Source organism: Prionailurus bengalensis, chromosome D4, assembly GCF_016509475.1.
Source record: "Prionailurus bengalensis isolate Pbe53 chromosome D4, Fcat_Pben_1.1_paternal_pri, whole genome shotgun sequence".
Taxonomy (NCBI): domain Eukaryota; kingdom Metazoa; phylum Chordata; class Mammalia; order Carnivora; family Felidae; genus Prionailurus; species Prionailurus bengalensis.
In genome coordinates this window covers 1,626,292-1,642,250 of record NC_057359.1, presented here as the reverse complement: position 1 = coordinate 1,642,250, position 15,959 = coordinate 1,626,292, and the positions used below count along the sequence as shown (strand labels likewise).

The following is a 15,959-nucleotide window of genomic DNA, read 5'->3' as shown; positions in this document are numbered from 1 at the left end:
CTGGCATCCGCAACTGGGGTCTGTCACCACGAGGGAGGGGAGGACTCCTGTGGGCAGTACGTTTGCAGGGCAGTGGGGAGGGGAGTGTTGTGACCTGACCCAGACCCAGCTCCAGATGGCAGGTGGGGCAGTGCAGACACCAGACCCGGGTCTCAGAAGAGGGTTAAATTCTACTTGCTACCTTGTCTTGCCTCCCAGAGCCCAGAAGAGCCACGCAGGGATGGAGACAGAGGAACTGGACACCCTCGCCCCTGCCTGTGTGCACCACCAGCCAGCTCAGCAGCCTCCCTCTCTGGGCAGGGTTTTTCTTGCACTCAACTCTTTTTTAAATTTTTTTTTCAACGTTTATTTATTTTTGGGACAGAGAGAGACAGAGCATGAACGGGGGAGGGGCAGAGAGAGAGGGAGACACAGAATCGGAAACAGGCTCCAGGCTCTGAGCCATCAGCCCAGAGCCTGACGCGGGGCTCGAACTCACGGACCGCGAGATCGTGACCTGGCTGAAGTCGGACGCTTAACCGACTGCGCCACCCAGGCGCCCCTGCACTCAACTCTTAATTGCAGCAGGATGGTATCTGGATACCGGGTGACCAGAATGATCTTTGTTCTCTGCCCCAGGCCAGCAAGCGGCACAGAGGTCCTGCCCACTGTGGCCAGCTCCCTGCCAAAGGGCCTCCCCGGGTGTCAGCAGGCGTGTGGGGACCGGCATGCTGTGATCTCTCGGCAGGGCAGACCCCCCGCTTTGCCCCTGGGGCGTGGAGGAGTGTCCTGTCCTCTTGTGTTCTTTTTACTCCAGAGCAGAAGTCACATTTGACAGCACAGGTCTCCGTACCGAATTGGTTTCTACTGCTGCCTAATGAATCACCACAAACAGCACGCACTCGTTATCTCGGGATGTCTGCGGGCCAGGGGTGCAGGCAGGGTTCTCTGCTGGAGGTCCCACAAAAGCGCCCAGGCCGTTGGTAGGGCTGCCCTCATCTGCAGGTCCAGCTGACCATGGACCCACTTTGAAGCTCATTCGGGCTGTTGGCATCACTCACCTCCTTGCTCTCTGCTCCCGGAGGCCCCCCTTGGGGTCCTGGTCCCCTGGCCCCTCCGTAGGGCCCTCACCACGTAGCAGCCGATTTCCAGGCCTACAGAACCACCTCCTGACCTCAGGGAGGCCCCTGTCCCCCGGTTGGGTCAAGTCCGGGATAATTTCCCTTTTGATCAATTCAACACAACCAGTTAGGGACCTCAATTACGTTAGCAAATCCTGTCTGTCAGATAAGATACCAACCAGCAGGTACGCCCACGGTCTGGGGGTTACACAGGGCACGTCACCAGGGGGCGCGCTCAGAATTCAACCGGCCTCGATTCCCTGCTCTGCACTTAGAGAAATTTTATTCTCATCTGTAGTAGAAACCTAAAACAGCAGGGCATTTAAAACCTGGATTTCTAAACTAGGGTAGGTCTCTCACATGACGTGTACTGACTGAAAAGATCTGCTTCCTCTTGTTCCGACACGTGGCTCGTCTGGGAAAGAGGCCCACAGAGCAGGATGAGCTGAACGACAACGGTCTCTTCAACCCCCTTTTGTTCCATGAGAACAGAAGGTAATGAATAATTGGCAGGCGTCCTGGACAGTTGTATGGGTTGTGCACTGAAGTGCCCTTCACAGCACAGTCAGTGATACCCCTGAGAGCTGTGTAGTCTGTACATGGTGGTTCTGGCTATGTGCTTACAACAGGGGTCTCCAGACCTTCCCTGGTCCCCAACAGCTGTCCCCAGCCTGTCCTCAGGTGCCAGGAGGGTCTACAACCGTAACTCCCTGGCTGAGGATGCTGCCGGGTGTACCACTAAATGCAAAACCATTCAGGAACCACCGTGTTTCTGGAACAAGGCTTTTAGCCTCGAAGCAGGTGACTACCCAGACCTCCCAGAAGGTCTTGGACCCCCACCCCAAGCTTACATTCCAGAGGGCTTTCCAGCCCCAGAAAATGGTGTTCCTCCACCTCCCTGCCCCTGCCTGCCACACCCCGACACCGAGTCAGCTGCCTCCTCCCCTGACCTCTCCTGGGGTTCCCAGAGCGGACCGTTCTTCCCAAAGCCACCACGTTTGGTCACCCCCTGTCTTCAACGCCCATCTGCTCTCCTAGACAGCCAGGATGGGCCCGGGGCAAGGCTGGCACAGGGGCCCAGAACCCTGAATGGGGCCTGCCTCCCAGGGCTGCCTGCAGTCAGCAGCCAGCGAGGCCTGTGTGCACTGACGGCTGCTGGGCCGGGCCTCCCCACCCACCCCCCTGTGTGGGAGCAGGAGCGGCTGCCTGGGGAGGTGCAGGGAGGAGGAGGCCAGATTTAAACACAGTGAGCAAGGTGTGCTTCTGGACACCTGGCTGGAGGTGACATCTGGCAGTGGGAGCCACTGGCTCAGTAGCCCTTGTCCTAGTGACGGATTAAATGAGACGGCATGAGGGCGGGACTCCGAGGACATGCCCCTCAAACCGTTCCCAGGGTGATTCCACTTGGGGAGTGCACACTGGAGCCCTTCTCAGCAGTAGGGCCCAGAAAACATCCGCAGATGTCAGGAGAGGGTGTGGGGCATGGAGCTCCAGCCTGCTAGGTTTCCAAAGGCTGGCCGTGTCCAAAATATCCAAACACTGAAAAGCCGACACACCGCCAGCACACTGATTGGAACATTAACACCCCCCAGAAGCCGTGAGCTCATCGCGTCTGCATCTGGAAGCTCCTCACCCCTGGCTGGGTGCGACAGCATGTCACCTGCTCTAGAAAGCTGTCCACCTCTCCCCACCTGTCCCCACCCGTGTCACCCTCGCTATCAGTTGTGAGCACATCTCTACCTCTCTCCGTGGCTAAACTGTGCTCCTCGAGGGCAGATAAATTGCCCTTTCCTTTGTCTCCTTAGCATCCAACAGACGTCTGGTACGTAAAGGGGAGAGAAATTTCTGGCTCGTTTTTCCTTTTGATGAGGAAAAGAGCCTCCTGGGGAGCCTGGTTATGACTCAATCCGACCAGCAGATGGCGAGAGAGCCATTGAAGATGCAGATGGGGGAGCCGTGAGGCCTCTGCACGAACGAGATTTCCTGGAAATATTTCTAGCAAGTAACACATTTATAATAGCTGTTTTTCTGTCATATTCTTTCCCGTTGCATATTCCTTGCAGGATTTGTCACTTGGCAGCTGCAAAGGCCTGCAAAGGCTCAGGACTTGGGAAACTTCCAGAAAATCAAGGATGTGGCTCCCTTGTCCATCCACATTTCAACAGCTGGAGAGGATTTAGATGGAATTGAGTAGAGATGGGAAAGAATGGGCCCTGGACGGAGCACTCATACCCACGGTAGCCTTTGCCTTTCCGGGGCCAGCAGGCAGGTCACTGGGTTCTCAATAGCCAGGACTCTCCAGAGGACCCAGCCCTAGGAGTCTCTTAGTGCTGTCACTGAAGGGAGTGAGTTCCCTGTCACCAGGAGTGTGCAAAGCACTGGAAAGGGGGGGTAAATAAACAATCCTTAAAGGACTATTGTGAGAGCCCATATATTCGATGAGCTGACAACTGTAAACCATGCGTGTATAACACAGTATGAGCATCGAGAAGATTTTAAATTGTTAAGAAATCAAACACGGTCATAGGAATGAACTACATAATTTATGTGTCCAAGGCTCCAGCGCTAAACTAAAGAGTGCTTATGTGGGGAAAACACTAAAAAAAATTTTTTTTTTGCTTAGGTAACACCTCTGATGTAGAAGTACATATGTGTGTGCATGAGAATCAGAAATAGACTACAAATAGCAGACCAGAAAACCAGACTGCCTGGCTGTGCACGGCCCCTGCACCCACGACGGCTGTGACATTTTTAAATGGTCAGAACAAATACAAATAAGAATAATATTTTGCCACATGTGAAAATTAAATGAAATCCAAGTGTCAATGTGCATAAATCAAGTGTGGTCGGCACACAGCCAGGACACGTTCTCTCTGGCTGCTTTCTCACTGCCGAGCAGAGGGGGTTACTGCAACAGACCGTGTGGACGCAAAGCCTAAAATCTTGATGTATCCGGCCCTTTACAGAGAAAGTCTGGGGCCCCTGATCTAGGCTATTAAAACTGGCAAGGAGGAGAATTCACCCAGTTCACTCCTTTCATTGTCTCATTTGGGGAAACCGAGGCAATAGACAGGAAGTGGACTTGCTCAAGGGCAGGAGAAGGAAAGGACCAGAAACCAGGGTCCTGGGCTCATCGTGGGGTCCTTTGTGCTCTGGATGGCATTTGGACACTTGCGAGTTGGGCCTCGGGGCCCCTCCTTAGCACCCAAAGACAGGTACAAGATGCTGCAGGAAGCCCAGGTCAGGCGGGGGCAAGGGGCACCAGAGTCCTGACCCCATCCCCACTCAGACCAGCAGGAGGGAGGGGAGTCTGGGGACCACAGGCTGTACTGTCCTGCTATCTGAGGGGTGAGGCAGCTGTGGCTTCTCTGTCCCCTGTAGCCCCGCCCACATCCCCAGTCCCAGGAGAAGGGATGGAGGAAGAGGAGAGGCACAGGTGTGAGTCCCTACTTGAACTCCGACAACCTGATCTGTCCTCCCAGCTGCTGGCGGACCCAACCTGAGGAGCCGGTGCGGCCCTCCCAACCTGCCCGGGGGGAGGGGCGGCGGGGCCAGACAGTGGCTTGGTCTCCGCCTGGGCCCCCAGGTACCCCGCTGGCTGGCTAGGAAGGAGACGTGGTCCAGGTACGCAGGCCACGGGCCCCTCCACGGGTTCTGCATCGGGCACCCTGGAGCCACCCATGAGTGCAACCCTCGCCTTATCATCGGGAAGACTGACTGGCTTAGCCCTCCTTCTGACTGAAGGCACTGGGGAAGGCGCAGTGTCTGCGAGAGGGGAGCAGAAGGGCGGAAGGGAGCCCTAGCGGAAGGTGACCCAGGTGAAGGAAGAGCTAGAAAGTAAAAGAAGAAAGAGGGTGAGTGAATGCAGGGAGGGACGAGAAACAGGAGAGCCAACAAGGATGGAAAAGGAAAGCAAAAGAAAGGGAAGCAGACGCAGTTTCCAGGCGCACCTGGGGAGGGGGGTCCCGCTGGAGAGACCCTGCCTCCGCTGTGGGGCCTCTCCTCCTCTGCTGCCTTCGAGGCCAGTGACGCGGAGGGGGGGCGGCCAGTGGGCGACCTGGCACCTGCTGTGAGGGCGGAGATGGCCGTGGGGGCGTCCTGCACGGACCCTCCCTCTCCCCGAGGCGGAGCAGCTCCCAGTCCCAATGCGGTCTGGAATGCACGCCCAGGCAGGAGTCTGACCAGTCTGGGGGCCTGGCACCGTGTCCCCAGTCACAGGGCCTAGAGCGCGGGGCACATCTCCAGGCCGCCCACACCCGTCCTCGCTCTTCCTGCGCACGCTGCGGGTCCGCATCGAACACCAGCCCCAGCGGCCACCGCTTCCGGCCCCGGGTGTGGACTGGGATCCAAGGTCCCTGCGGAGCCTCCTGGGGCCAGGTGGAGGGGTCGGCGTGAAAGGAGGCGGGACATACAGGGGGCTGACGAGGCTGGGTGGTCTGGGGTCTGCGCTGCCTCGAGCCGGTTACTACCTGCCTACAGATTTATCTTTTAAAATTCACACTTCTAAAGAAAACCACACGTTTAAGAAAAATAACTACAAAACAAAAATAAAATAGCACATTCCAAAGGAGCAAGTTTGTAAAATACCAGAAAAGGAATAATTTGAAGAGAAGAAGGAGGGATGTGTCTTAAGGCGCTGTCCCGAAACCCGATTTGAGCCCCAAGCTCACAGGGGTTTGAAATGATCCAAAACGAAAAGTCTACACTTGACATCGAAACTTTCGTAAAGGAAGGCGTCTCCAACGAGAAAGTCACTCGACGATCCCTGAGAGATGTGACCTGCGAGCGTGAGGACCCCGAGATCTTCTGCTTTGAAGGCAGGACAGAGGTGGCCAGTCTCGAACCCCCGCACTGGGAGCGCGAGCAGGGCGCGAGCCGAAGGCGCACGGTGCTTTCGGGGCGCTGCGCACTTGAGGTCCGGGGGGTGCGGGTGCCACCTCCGCCTGCCGGGCCGGGCCGGGGACAACCAGAACCGTAGGCTTCCGGGAGGGGAGCGAGGATGAGCACCTGCGCGCGGGGCTGCGCCGGGACCGGGAACCGCTGGCCCGTCGGGGCTCGCGGAGGAAGCGTGGGAGTCCCCGCAGGCAGCTGCTGAGCCGTCGCATTGGGAGGTGAGCCCACAGGTCTGGAAGCAACGTACCCTCCGTTCCCGCCCTGACTCCGTTTTGCGGCGTAAGATCCAAGCCCACGGCCAACGGGGGAGGAGACGCAAAGAAACCCGCCGGGGCCGGGGTCGGGTGGGGGCTGGTCCCAGGCCCCTCCCGGCCCCTCTGGGCCCCTCCCGGCCGTGCAGAAGCAGCGCCGCCGGCCGCCGGCCTCGTCCAGGTCCGGGCACTTCCGACTCAGCCTCCCCGTCTGCGTCGGGGCTCGGGACGCCCGCGGCGAAAGGCTCCCTCGAGGAGGCGCCGGGGGAGGAGGGGGAGTCTGGAACCCGGGCACCCCTGCTGAGGGGTTGCTTAGGGAGGGAGTTACCCCCTCCCCGCGTCTCGCTTCCAGCTCGGCCGCGGGGTCCGGAAGGGCAGCGCAGTGGGGGAAAGCGGCCCCAGCCGGCGCCGGGACCCCCCAGCCACCTGAAGCCCCTCGCCGCCCGCCGCTGGGAGAGGGTGGCTGGCCTCGGGCGCTGAGGTCACCTTTTCCACTGCGCCCGCCGAGAGCGGACGGTTTCCGGGATTTTCGCGGCGGCGGCAGCGGGAGGCCCCAGTCGGGTCCCAGGCGTTGGCTCGGCTGCTGCGCCCCTGGGGTGGGGGCTCGGAGGCTCGGAGGCTCCTCCGCCCCGGGGGCCCCCTCCTATAGGACGGGGAGGAGGGACCCACGGTGAACCTTTGCCGGCCCACGACGCGGCAATTCCCGAGCAGAAGAGGCCCTGCTACCGTTCGTGCGCATTTTTTTTCGCCTAAGAGGGGTTTATCTGCGGGTCTGCTTGGGATCGCGCCCGCGGGGAGGCCTCCTCCGGCCGGGAGGTCAGAGGCCTTCCCACCGGGTATGGGAGATCTGAGGGAGGGTGATGGGCGGGCCGGCTTCTCTTGGGACCGAGGCCCGGACCTAGGCCTCCGACTGGTCCCCTGGAGGCATTCTGCGAAGAGCCCGGGGCCTCATTCCCTGCGCGCAGACCTCGCCAGCCACGGAGAAAGCGCCCGGGCGGTGTCCAAAGAGCTGGGGGAGGCACTCTGGGCCTCCGCACCTGCGAAATGGGGTGTGGGCTGGGCTGCGCAGTGTTCTGACTCCCCCAAATCTAGAGGTGAGGTCTCACCCTGACAATGACTTCCTTCTCTCAAGCCTGACCTAGGAGGCCAACGCGGGGGGGGGGGGGGGGGCAGATGGGTCTGTTGACCGCTGCTGGAAACCCAGTGTCATCTGGGAACTGGTCTTCCATCTAAGGACCCGAGACCACCTGGAGCAGCAATGGTATCGGGAAGAGACGGCTCAGACCTGAGAAACTTCTGTGAGGGGTCCAAAAGGGGGGGTGAAGGGATAGAGTGGAGGTGGCTGGGCCTACCCCTCCAAAGGAAACACCCCCATCTATGCCCTTGTAAAGACGCTGCGAAGAGGGGGAGGGGGAGGGCTAGTGAGGATGGGTGGAGGCTGGTGGGCCCAACTGGGGTGGGGGGCGGTGAGAGGAAAATGGTGTGATGCTGACATGTGCAGGGAGCACATGGTGCATGAGCCCTGCTCCTCCTGGCCCGGGGTGGGGGTGGGGGTGGGGGGTGGGGGGTGGGGACGGGCAGTGCCTCCAGGAGCCGCTGGGTTCTCCCTGGGACAGCTGGCATGGTGGCCCCACCCCCCATCATGCCACCTCTCATGGGGAGGGTGGCCGGCTCAGTGTGGGACACTGTCATTCTCAGTGGATCCCACACTGTCCCCTTTCCAACAACAACCATGTGACTCACAAGACCACCCACAGGTGGAGCACCTGGAAGCCCCCTTTCAGACCTGATGCTGGCTGTTACGTCCAGGAAGGGGCAGCTCCAGCCAGTCACCCGACCACTGCAGGGGGAAGCAGCTGGGATCTCAGAGCCTCTGGCAAGACATTGTCTTTGTCCCTACGGACAAGAAGTCTCAGCCATCTCCTAGTTCACGAAGGGGCTAGGGCGGGTGCAGGGAGTGGGGCTGTCCTAGAGGTCTCACTGCCTGCCCTGGGGCCAGAGAGCCTGCATCCGCTGGCAGAATGCAGGCCGTGGGTCTGTAGGCCATTTCCCAGAAGCAAACACTGAGGCCTGGGGCAGAGCTCATATAGGGGGAGAAGTGGACCAGGACCTCGGCCGAGGGACGGCTGAGGGACTGCCGAGCGGCTCTCCTCAGCCTCCCAGAGACACCCGTCCACCCCCATTGATACCCTCCTTGCCCAGACAAACGGTGTGCTCCTCCCCAACAGACCTGTGGGGCACATGGGTGCAGGACCCCCCCTACTGAGTTGTCATAGCCTCCCTGGAGCCAAGAGTCGGCATCCCCTCAGGACAGGTCTGGAAGGTGAGGCCCAGATGGGACAATGGCTTGTGGGGAGTGGTGGGAGCCAGAGATGGGAGAAACTCGGCCGAGAGGGTGTGGTGGTGGTGGTGGGGGGGGCTGTTCACCCGACGGCTCAGGTTGATATTCCTGCAGTGATGAAGAGAAGCAGCCAGGGAAGGCTGGACTGCCTCCAGTCACGTGGGGGTACTCTAAGGCTCAGAGACCCGTAGGGCAACGCCAGTTGCCCCCAGGCTCTCAGCGCGCCCTGTGGCCCCTCGGCCGGCCCAGCCCTGGGGGCAGTTTTCTCTCTTACTGTAAAGCTGGGGAAAGGGGAGGTTGCAGCCTGTCCTTCCCGGACATCCGTGTCTTCCTCCAAGGGGGCAGAACCCACCCCACAGCCAGCGGGGTTGCCAAGGAGGACGTGTCCATGCATCACTTGGCGATGTAATGAATCCCGCTGAAGCACCCCTCAGGGCAGCCAGCTCGGGACAAATGAGGCCATGCCTGGTAAACTGAGGCGGGGGTGCACAGGTGCGGCCGCCGCTCTTCGAGTTTCGGCTGCCTCCCGCTGCACCCCGGCCTGGCGGGCGGCTCTGAGCGCCGGCCAGGAGGCTTGCGCGCAGCTACCCCTTTCCCAGCGAGCTTCGCGGCCTTTGCCTCTCCTCCCCCGACCTCTCCAGGGCTGTCTACCCACCCCCCGCCCCCCCACCTCCTCCGGCCAGGCCGCTGCCTTCCTAGCGGCCCCGGCTCTTTCTTTACCGCCCCTTGCCCAGCCCTGCCTGCCTCTGTGCCCTGCGGCACGTCGCGGCCCGCGGCTCCCGCTTCTGCCGGCCGCTCTCCGCGCACGTCTCGGCGTCCGTGGCACCCCCACCCCTGTCTCGCATCTTGTGTGGCCTCGCCGTTTCGCGCTGGCCCCTCTCACCTCGGTCTCGAGCCCTCCGCTCCCACCTCTGGGGTCCGGTCCCCGAGCTCTCCGGCTCTCTCCTTCCTGGGAGTGCGCCTCGCCGGGTCCCCTCGGTCTGGTCGGCCCGCCCCTCGAGCGGCCCCCTCTCTCCCGCCTCCCTCCCGTCTCCGGCCTCCCTGGGGCTCTCGCCCTGGGGGTGGGGGTGGGGATGGGGGCGGCGGCGGCGGCGGCGGCGGCCGCGCGGGGCGGGGCGGGGCGGCCGGGCGGGGCGGGGCGGGGCGGTGACGCGGGGCCGGCCGGGCAAGAGGCGCGGTGGCGCGGGGCGGGGGCGCAGTCCCGGGTCCGACCGGCCGAGCCCCGCGCGCCCCGCCCGCGCCCTGCGCCTCCGCCCCGGCCGGCCGGCGGGGGAGGGGGGCATGAGCCGGCGCCCGCGCGCCGCCCGGAGCTGCGGGCCGGCCTAGAGCCCCGCGCGGGGCCCCCGCGCCCAGCCGCCACCGCCACCGAGCCGCGGGCGCCGCGATGCAGCGGCCTGGGGAGCCCGGCGCCGCGCGCTTCGGGCCGCCCGAGGGCTGCGCCGACCACCCGCCGCACCGCTACCGCAGCTTCATGATCGAGGAGATCCTCACCGAGCCGCCGGGGCCCAAGGGCGCCGCGCCCGCCGCCGCCGCCGCCGCCGCCGCGGGCGAGCTGCTCAAGTTCGGCGTGCAGGCGCTGCTGGCGGCGCGGCCCTTCCACAGCCACCTGGGTACGTGCGGGGCCGCGCGGGGTGGGGGTGGGGGGGGGAGAGGGACAGGCGCCTCGAGGTCGCCGCTCGGGGCAGGCGCCGGGCCGCGCACAGACCTGGCCGGCTGGAGGGGGGCGTCCGCTCTCCCCTTCGCCGCCGACCTGCGGCCTCCGGGCGCGGGCGCAGGACCGGACTGCTAATGTCTGACTGCGGGTCCGAGCGACCTCAGGCTTCGGGCTCCCGGGCCTCAGCCGCAGAGGGCTGGTCGGGAGTGGCCGCGGCTGCCCACGGCGGGGAAGCCGGACCTTTGGGGAAGAAGCCCGTGTCTCCGGGGGGCTGTGCTGGGGGCTGACGCCGGTGCCGGCGCCTCAGGTGGGAGCCCCGCGGCCTCTGCTGCAGCGCCCACGCCCCTGGGCCTGGCCTGGGGACCAGAGGCCTGGCTGTGAGCCGCTGCCCGCCTGGCCCTCCCCCTCCAGGTCGGCTGGGCCTCCTTGGGTCTGGAGCTGCCTGCTCCGGCCTTTTCTGACGCCGCGGGTCCTTCCTCTTCCTTGCTTGGCCGATCCTGCCTTTCCCTGCCGGTCCCTCTCCGAGGCACCCCTTCTTCTTCTGGCCCTCCCCCCCTGCCCCCGCCCCGTGGGCTTCTCCCTAAGGGGTCTGTCTGCCCATACCGCTCTCCCCTCCCCCCCATGGGCTTCTCTCTAAGGGGTCTGTCTGCTCTCCCTCTCCCACGGTCTCCCAGGGATCCTTTCTCCCCTCCCCACATTTGCCGCCACGCTGCCCGGCCCTCGCCTCCTCCAGCAGGGCGAGCCTGGGCCTCAGTGAGATGCCCGCCCAGGCAGGACCCCTGCCCTGCAGACTGCCTTGCCCTGCACCCTTGACTCTGCAGCCGCTGCTCGGCCAGCGCACGGGGCAGCAGGGCCCGTTCGTTCATTCGTTCGTTCCAAGTCCAGCTCTGAGGCAGCCTCCCCGCTGCTCTTTGCAGTGCTGTTAACAATTCGTTTGAAGCGGGCAAAAAAGAAAAACCAATCATCACAGGACTAATGAAAAATGGAAAGGTCTTCACAGGAAGAGTCTAAACAGAGAAAACAGGAAGGGTACTTTCCTGACTCGCGGGGTGCTCGGAGTTTCCCGGAAGCGCCCAGCCCCACCCCCGCTAAAGACCAGCCGCCTGCCCGCCGCGTGGCTGTTGTGCCCGGCCCAGGACGCCAGATGCGCTCACTCATTTGACAAACATCTTGTTTCGGCGGGGCCGCAGCGATGCCGACTCGGTTGGGGCAAACGCTCGCCCTTCTCTTTGCCACTTCTTGCTTTCCTTTTCTGTGAAAGACACACACTGTGCTTCTCCCTGCCGAAACCTTGTGTGCATTGAGAATCCCAAAATCCCAGAGGCGGTTGGGGCCTGGGGAACGGCAACCAAAGGCGGGGGTGCGGGAGGTCCCCCCTCGCAGACTCCAGGGACGCTGGCTTTGAAGAGTGTCACCCTAGGCGCGCGGCACAAATCGCGCTCTTTGTGACCGGGCAGGAAGGGTTTGTGCTGGGTGGCGCTGGCCAAGCGCACAGTGCTGGGGATCTTTAGGAGGGAGCAGGGCCCAAGCTGACCGGCTCCCCACTCTCTCTCCCTCCAGCCGTGCTGAAGGCGGAGCAGGCAGCGGTGTTTAAGTTCCCGCTGGCGCCGCTCGGGTGCTCGGGGCTGGGTTCAGCGTTACTGGCCGCAGGGCCTGGACTGCCCGGCGCCCCCGGCACACCGCACCTGCCGCTTGAGCTGCAGCTCCGTGGGAAGCTGGAGACGCCCGGCACCGGGGAGCCGGGCACCAAGGCCAAGAAGGGGCGTCGGAGCCGCACAGTGTTCACCGAGCTGCAGCTGATGGGCCTAGAGAAACGCTTCGAGAAGCAGAAGTACCTCTCCACGCCCGACAGGTAGCCTGGGTCCCGGCTGAGCCCGGCGGATGGTGGGAGGAGTCTACTTGCCCAGCTGAGGGTGCACCCTGCTCTTTCCAGAATAGATCTCGCGGAATCCCTGGGCCTGAGTCAGTTGCAGGTGAAGACGTGGTACCAGAACCGGAGGATGAAGTGGAAGAAAATAGTGAGTGTGCCTGTGGCTCTTCGCCCCTGGTTGGCGCCAGGCCCCTGTGCCCTCCAGGAGCCGCCCTCCTCTCTCCCCTCCCCACCTCCCCACCTCCCCACCGCCTCCTAGACGTGGCACCAACCCTTCTGATTCCCTCCGCGGCTGGTGCCTGCAGGGACCCTCCCTGCTCTCTCCGCACCTCTGGGTGCCCAGCACAGCCCACAGTCCTTCGTGCTCCGCTGCGCCCCCAGGCTTCCTGGCAGCCTGAACCCCCAGGCCCAACCCTTCGGCTCAAATGGCCGCCATTTCCTGGGGTCAGGCGCGGCCTCAGATGGCCTGGTGGTGCCCGTGGGAAAGTGCCGGGCAGGCCCTGCCTGGGCACAGGGGAAGGAGTCCCGCTGCCTGGTCCCAGCTCACCGCGGTGCCGGCCCTTCCTCTGCACAGGTGCTGCAGGGCGGCGGCCTGGAGTCTCCCACCAAGCCCAAGGGGAGGCCCAAGAAGAACTCCATTCCCACGAGTGAGCAACTCACGGAGCAGGAGCGCGCCAAGGAGGCGGAGAGGCCGGCGGAGGCGCCAGGCGAGATCGTCGACAGGAGCCGCGAGGACTGAGCGTGCGAAGCAGCGAGCCGGGACCCCCGCGCTGCCGAGGCCCCCTCCGCGCGCGGGAAGCCGCGAGTAGGCCCTTCTGCGGCCCCGCCATTTGCTTTCTAAACGTTTCATTATTACCTTGAATGCGGACAGTTAGGGGCCAAGAAAGGACACAGAACCTGCAGCTAAGCCCGGCCCCAGTGCGCTCCCCGGCCCGGGCCTGGAGACTCGCGTCTGGCGCGTGGCACGCCTGGGCCCGGAGCTCCGCGCGCATTCACGCCCCGCTCCTCTCCCGCACCCCCACCGGCCTCGGCCGGCCCCCCGCGTCCGGACGCCGCCGGCACACACCCGCTTCCGCGCGTCGGGGACTCAGCGGCCCGGCGCAGGCCACCACGGCCCGACAGGGCGCGCGGACAGCCCGGTGGCTCTACACTGAGGCCGGGCCCCCGACGTCGCTGGGGCTCCTACCCCTCTCTTGCGAAGACAGTGATTTTTTTCCAATAAAATATTTTATGACACAGCCGGGCTTGATGAAGGGGTCTCTGAGTCCGCGGGGCTAGGGGAGGGTGGTCGCGGCAAAGTAGGAGGGACGCTTGCAGTGCCTCCTGAAACATCCTTTCCCCGGGCTACGTGGAAGCGAACCGTGACCTGCCCCACGGGCTCGGACTGGGCACGGCAGGCGGCCGGGTTGCAGCAGGATTCCTGGAACCGCTTCGGCTTGGTGTGAGGGGCGGGGGCGAGCCTCCGCCCCTTTCCTCCAGCCCAGGGCGCCGGCAGTAGCAGCCACGCTACGCGGGAGCCCCAGGCCACCGCGGAGCTCGCTCGGGAAGTGTCCCGGGGCTGGGAGCGGCCTCCGGTTGTTGGTTCAAGAACCGCTCGTGAGGTCCTCGACGTGGTCCCGGCCAGGTCTTCGCGAGGCAGACAGGACGCCCGGGATCCAAGGCTCACGCAGAGGCGCGCCACCTGCGCAGCCCTGCCTCCCGGTCTTCACGTTTTGCGCGGCACACGCCGAGCGGCGGCGCCTAGCCCCGAGGTCCCGCTCCGGGCAGCGAGGGCACCTGACCCAGCCACAGGACGGGGAGCGCAGGGCGCGCTCTCCAGGGGTGGGGCTTGGAGGCGTGTGTCCGCGGGCGCCCTCTTCTACCCGAAGGCTTCGGTGGACTTCTCTCCCTCTAGGCTGGGCTGGGCACGCCAGTGGGTTCCTGCCCATGCACTTCTCATCAGGACGACGACCAGAGTCTAGGGGTGGACAGATGGCCACTTCGCTGGTTACAGCTCAGAGAGAGACTGCATTTTGGCCCTGCAGAATTCCAAGTGGGACCAGGATTTAACCAGGCCCTCCTGGAGCAGCTACGGGGGACAGAGGAACATCCTATCCACGTTCAGGTTTTGGGTCTCCCGAATGTGAAAACGACAGTTTTGGCCTCCACCTGTGGTGGCGACGGCTGCCTTTCAAATTGTGACTTAATCGTTCCTTGGTGAAACCAGCGCTTAGTTTTCTGGTCCCTGAGCATCGCAGGCGTCGGGTTAAGGCCGGGAGGAGTAAGAGAGTGGGTTCTTTCTGAGGACCGCAGGCAATTCTCCGTGCGCCCCAGCCCTGCCCGGTCTCAAGGAAACCAGCTCGCACTCAAAGGCTCAATCTTGCAAACAGCTTCCAGCCTACTCGCTCGCCAGCGTCTCCGAGGCGCCCCCAAAACCCGGTGTACCGCTGCGCCCCCAATCCCTTCCGGCCCTGAGGGTCACCCCTGGTTGGCTCCCTGCGGCGGTGGGCGGTAACCTTCCTGCACCCAGCCGGGCCAGTCAAGCCTGCACGCCGCTCTGTTTCCTTCTCTCCACTTCAAAGGGAAGGGAAGGTCCCACCAGTTTTGTCCCCGGGTGCTCCCAGGGCGCAAATTCCAGCTACGGCCCCTGTTCAGCGGCGCGGAGCTGTATAAGGAAGGAGGGTCCAAGAGAAGAGAAGGAGACGTTCTGACCCACTCCTCGAAGTCGCTGCTGGGGCCCTCGGTTGGACTCGTTCTGAGGAATGCGACCTTGGGCAGACTGCCTTGCGCTTCCGCGGCGTATCCCCAAGGCAGCCCCCTTACCGGACTGCAGGATAGGGCCGCGGGGGACGAGGGCTTGGGGCGGGGGGCATCCGGCCGGACCGGGCGCCAGAGCACAGGGGCCCGTACTGCAGAGACGATAGCCCCTCCAGGCGCAGATGGGGAGCCTGTTCGGGCACTGCTGTCGAGAGGTCACTAGCCGGTCAGAGGGGGAGCTGGGCCCCCAGTGCGGGCGGGGGTGGGAGGGTTCCTTGTCACTGCCTGTGTAGCTGTGGGCCTGGGAGTGGGCGACCGCAGCAGGCCTGGCACCCGTGGTGCGTTCCTTGCCCTGGGGACCCCGGGAGGGAGCTCAGCCCTTCCCGGAGAAGAGGAGGCGCCGCAGCCGCGACGTGTCCACGGCGCCCCAGACTTGGCGCGCAGCCCGCCGCCCGCAGAGCCGCGACTCCAGGGAAAGGGCCGCACCGCGCCCCCTCCCCCCTCCACGGAGGTGACGCGGTGCCACCCCGCGCGGAGGCCCCTCCTCCCCCACCCGGCAGCGCGCGCCCCTCCGAGAAGGCCCGGCGGCAGGAGGGACGGCCCCCTAGCCCCCTCGCCGCTCCCGGCCGCACCGTTCTCGGCTCCGCCCCAAGGTCCTGGGAAACACAGCCCCGGGACTGCGCTGGGGACGAGGTCGCGGCCGCGCTTGGGGCGCCCCGGGCCGGCGGCCGGGGGAGGGAGCGCGCTCCGGCGTCTCGCGAGAGCCGTGCCCTGGGATGGGGGACGGGGGGAGCGGCGGCCGCATCCCGGACCCTCTCGGCGGGAAGGGCCGAGGCCGCCCGCTGGCTGAGCGTCTCCGGATTAGCCTGGCGGCCGCGCTCCGCAACCGCCGCCAAATTTGCGCTCTGTGCTTATAGGGCAGGGGAAGGGGGTCGGCGGGGCTGGGCGGTAGGGGAGACATCGGGGGAGGGTCTGCGAGGGGCCGAGGGAGGGATGCGGGATGGTGACCCTGACCCTGAGCCCGTCGCTCTGGCCCATGCCAGCGGGAGCCTAGCGCGGGCGGCACACAGGAGCGTTTGGGGACAGGGTGGTCCCATCGGGGCGGGCCTGGGGC

At 64.3% G+C, this 15,959-nt stretch overlaps 1 protein-coding gene across 1 annotated transcript; it reads left to right on the top strand.

The window, feature by feature from the left end:
• Positions 1-9,775: 9,775 nt before the first annotated feature.
• Positions 9,776-13,347, top strand: BARX1 (BARX homeobox 1). Its single transcript, XM_043565796.1, has 4 exons — positions 9,776-10,195; positions 11,800-12,091; positions 12,173-12,257; positions 12,684-13,347. The coding sequence occupies exons 1-4, from the start codon at positions 9,970-9,972 to the stop codon at positions 12,846-12,848; spliced, it is 768 nt and encodes a 255-aa protein (XP_043421731.1). The 5' UTR covers positions 9,776-9,969; the 3' UTR covers positions 12,849-13,347.
• The last annotated feature ends 2,612 nt before the right edge of the window (positions 13,348-15,959 follow it).

Coding starts and splice junctions, on each gene's coding strand:
- BARX1 (XM_043565796.1), top strand. CDS start 9,970: ATGCAGCGGCCTGGGGAGCCCGGCGCCGCGCGCTTCGGGCCGCCCGAG. Junction 10,196..11,799: donor GCCCTTCCACAGCCACCTGG/GTACGTGCGGGG, acceptor CTCTCCCTCCAG/CCGTGCTGAAGGCGGAGCAG. Junction 12,092..12,172: donor TACCTCTCCACGCCCGACAG/GTAGCCTGGGTC, acceptor TGCTCTTTCCAG/AATAGATCTCGCGGAATCCC.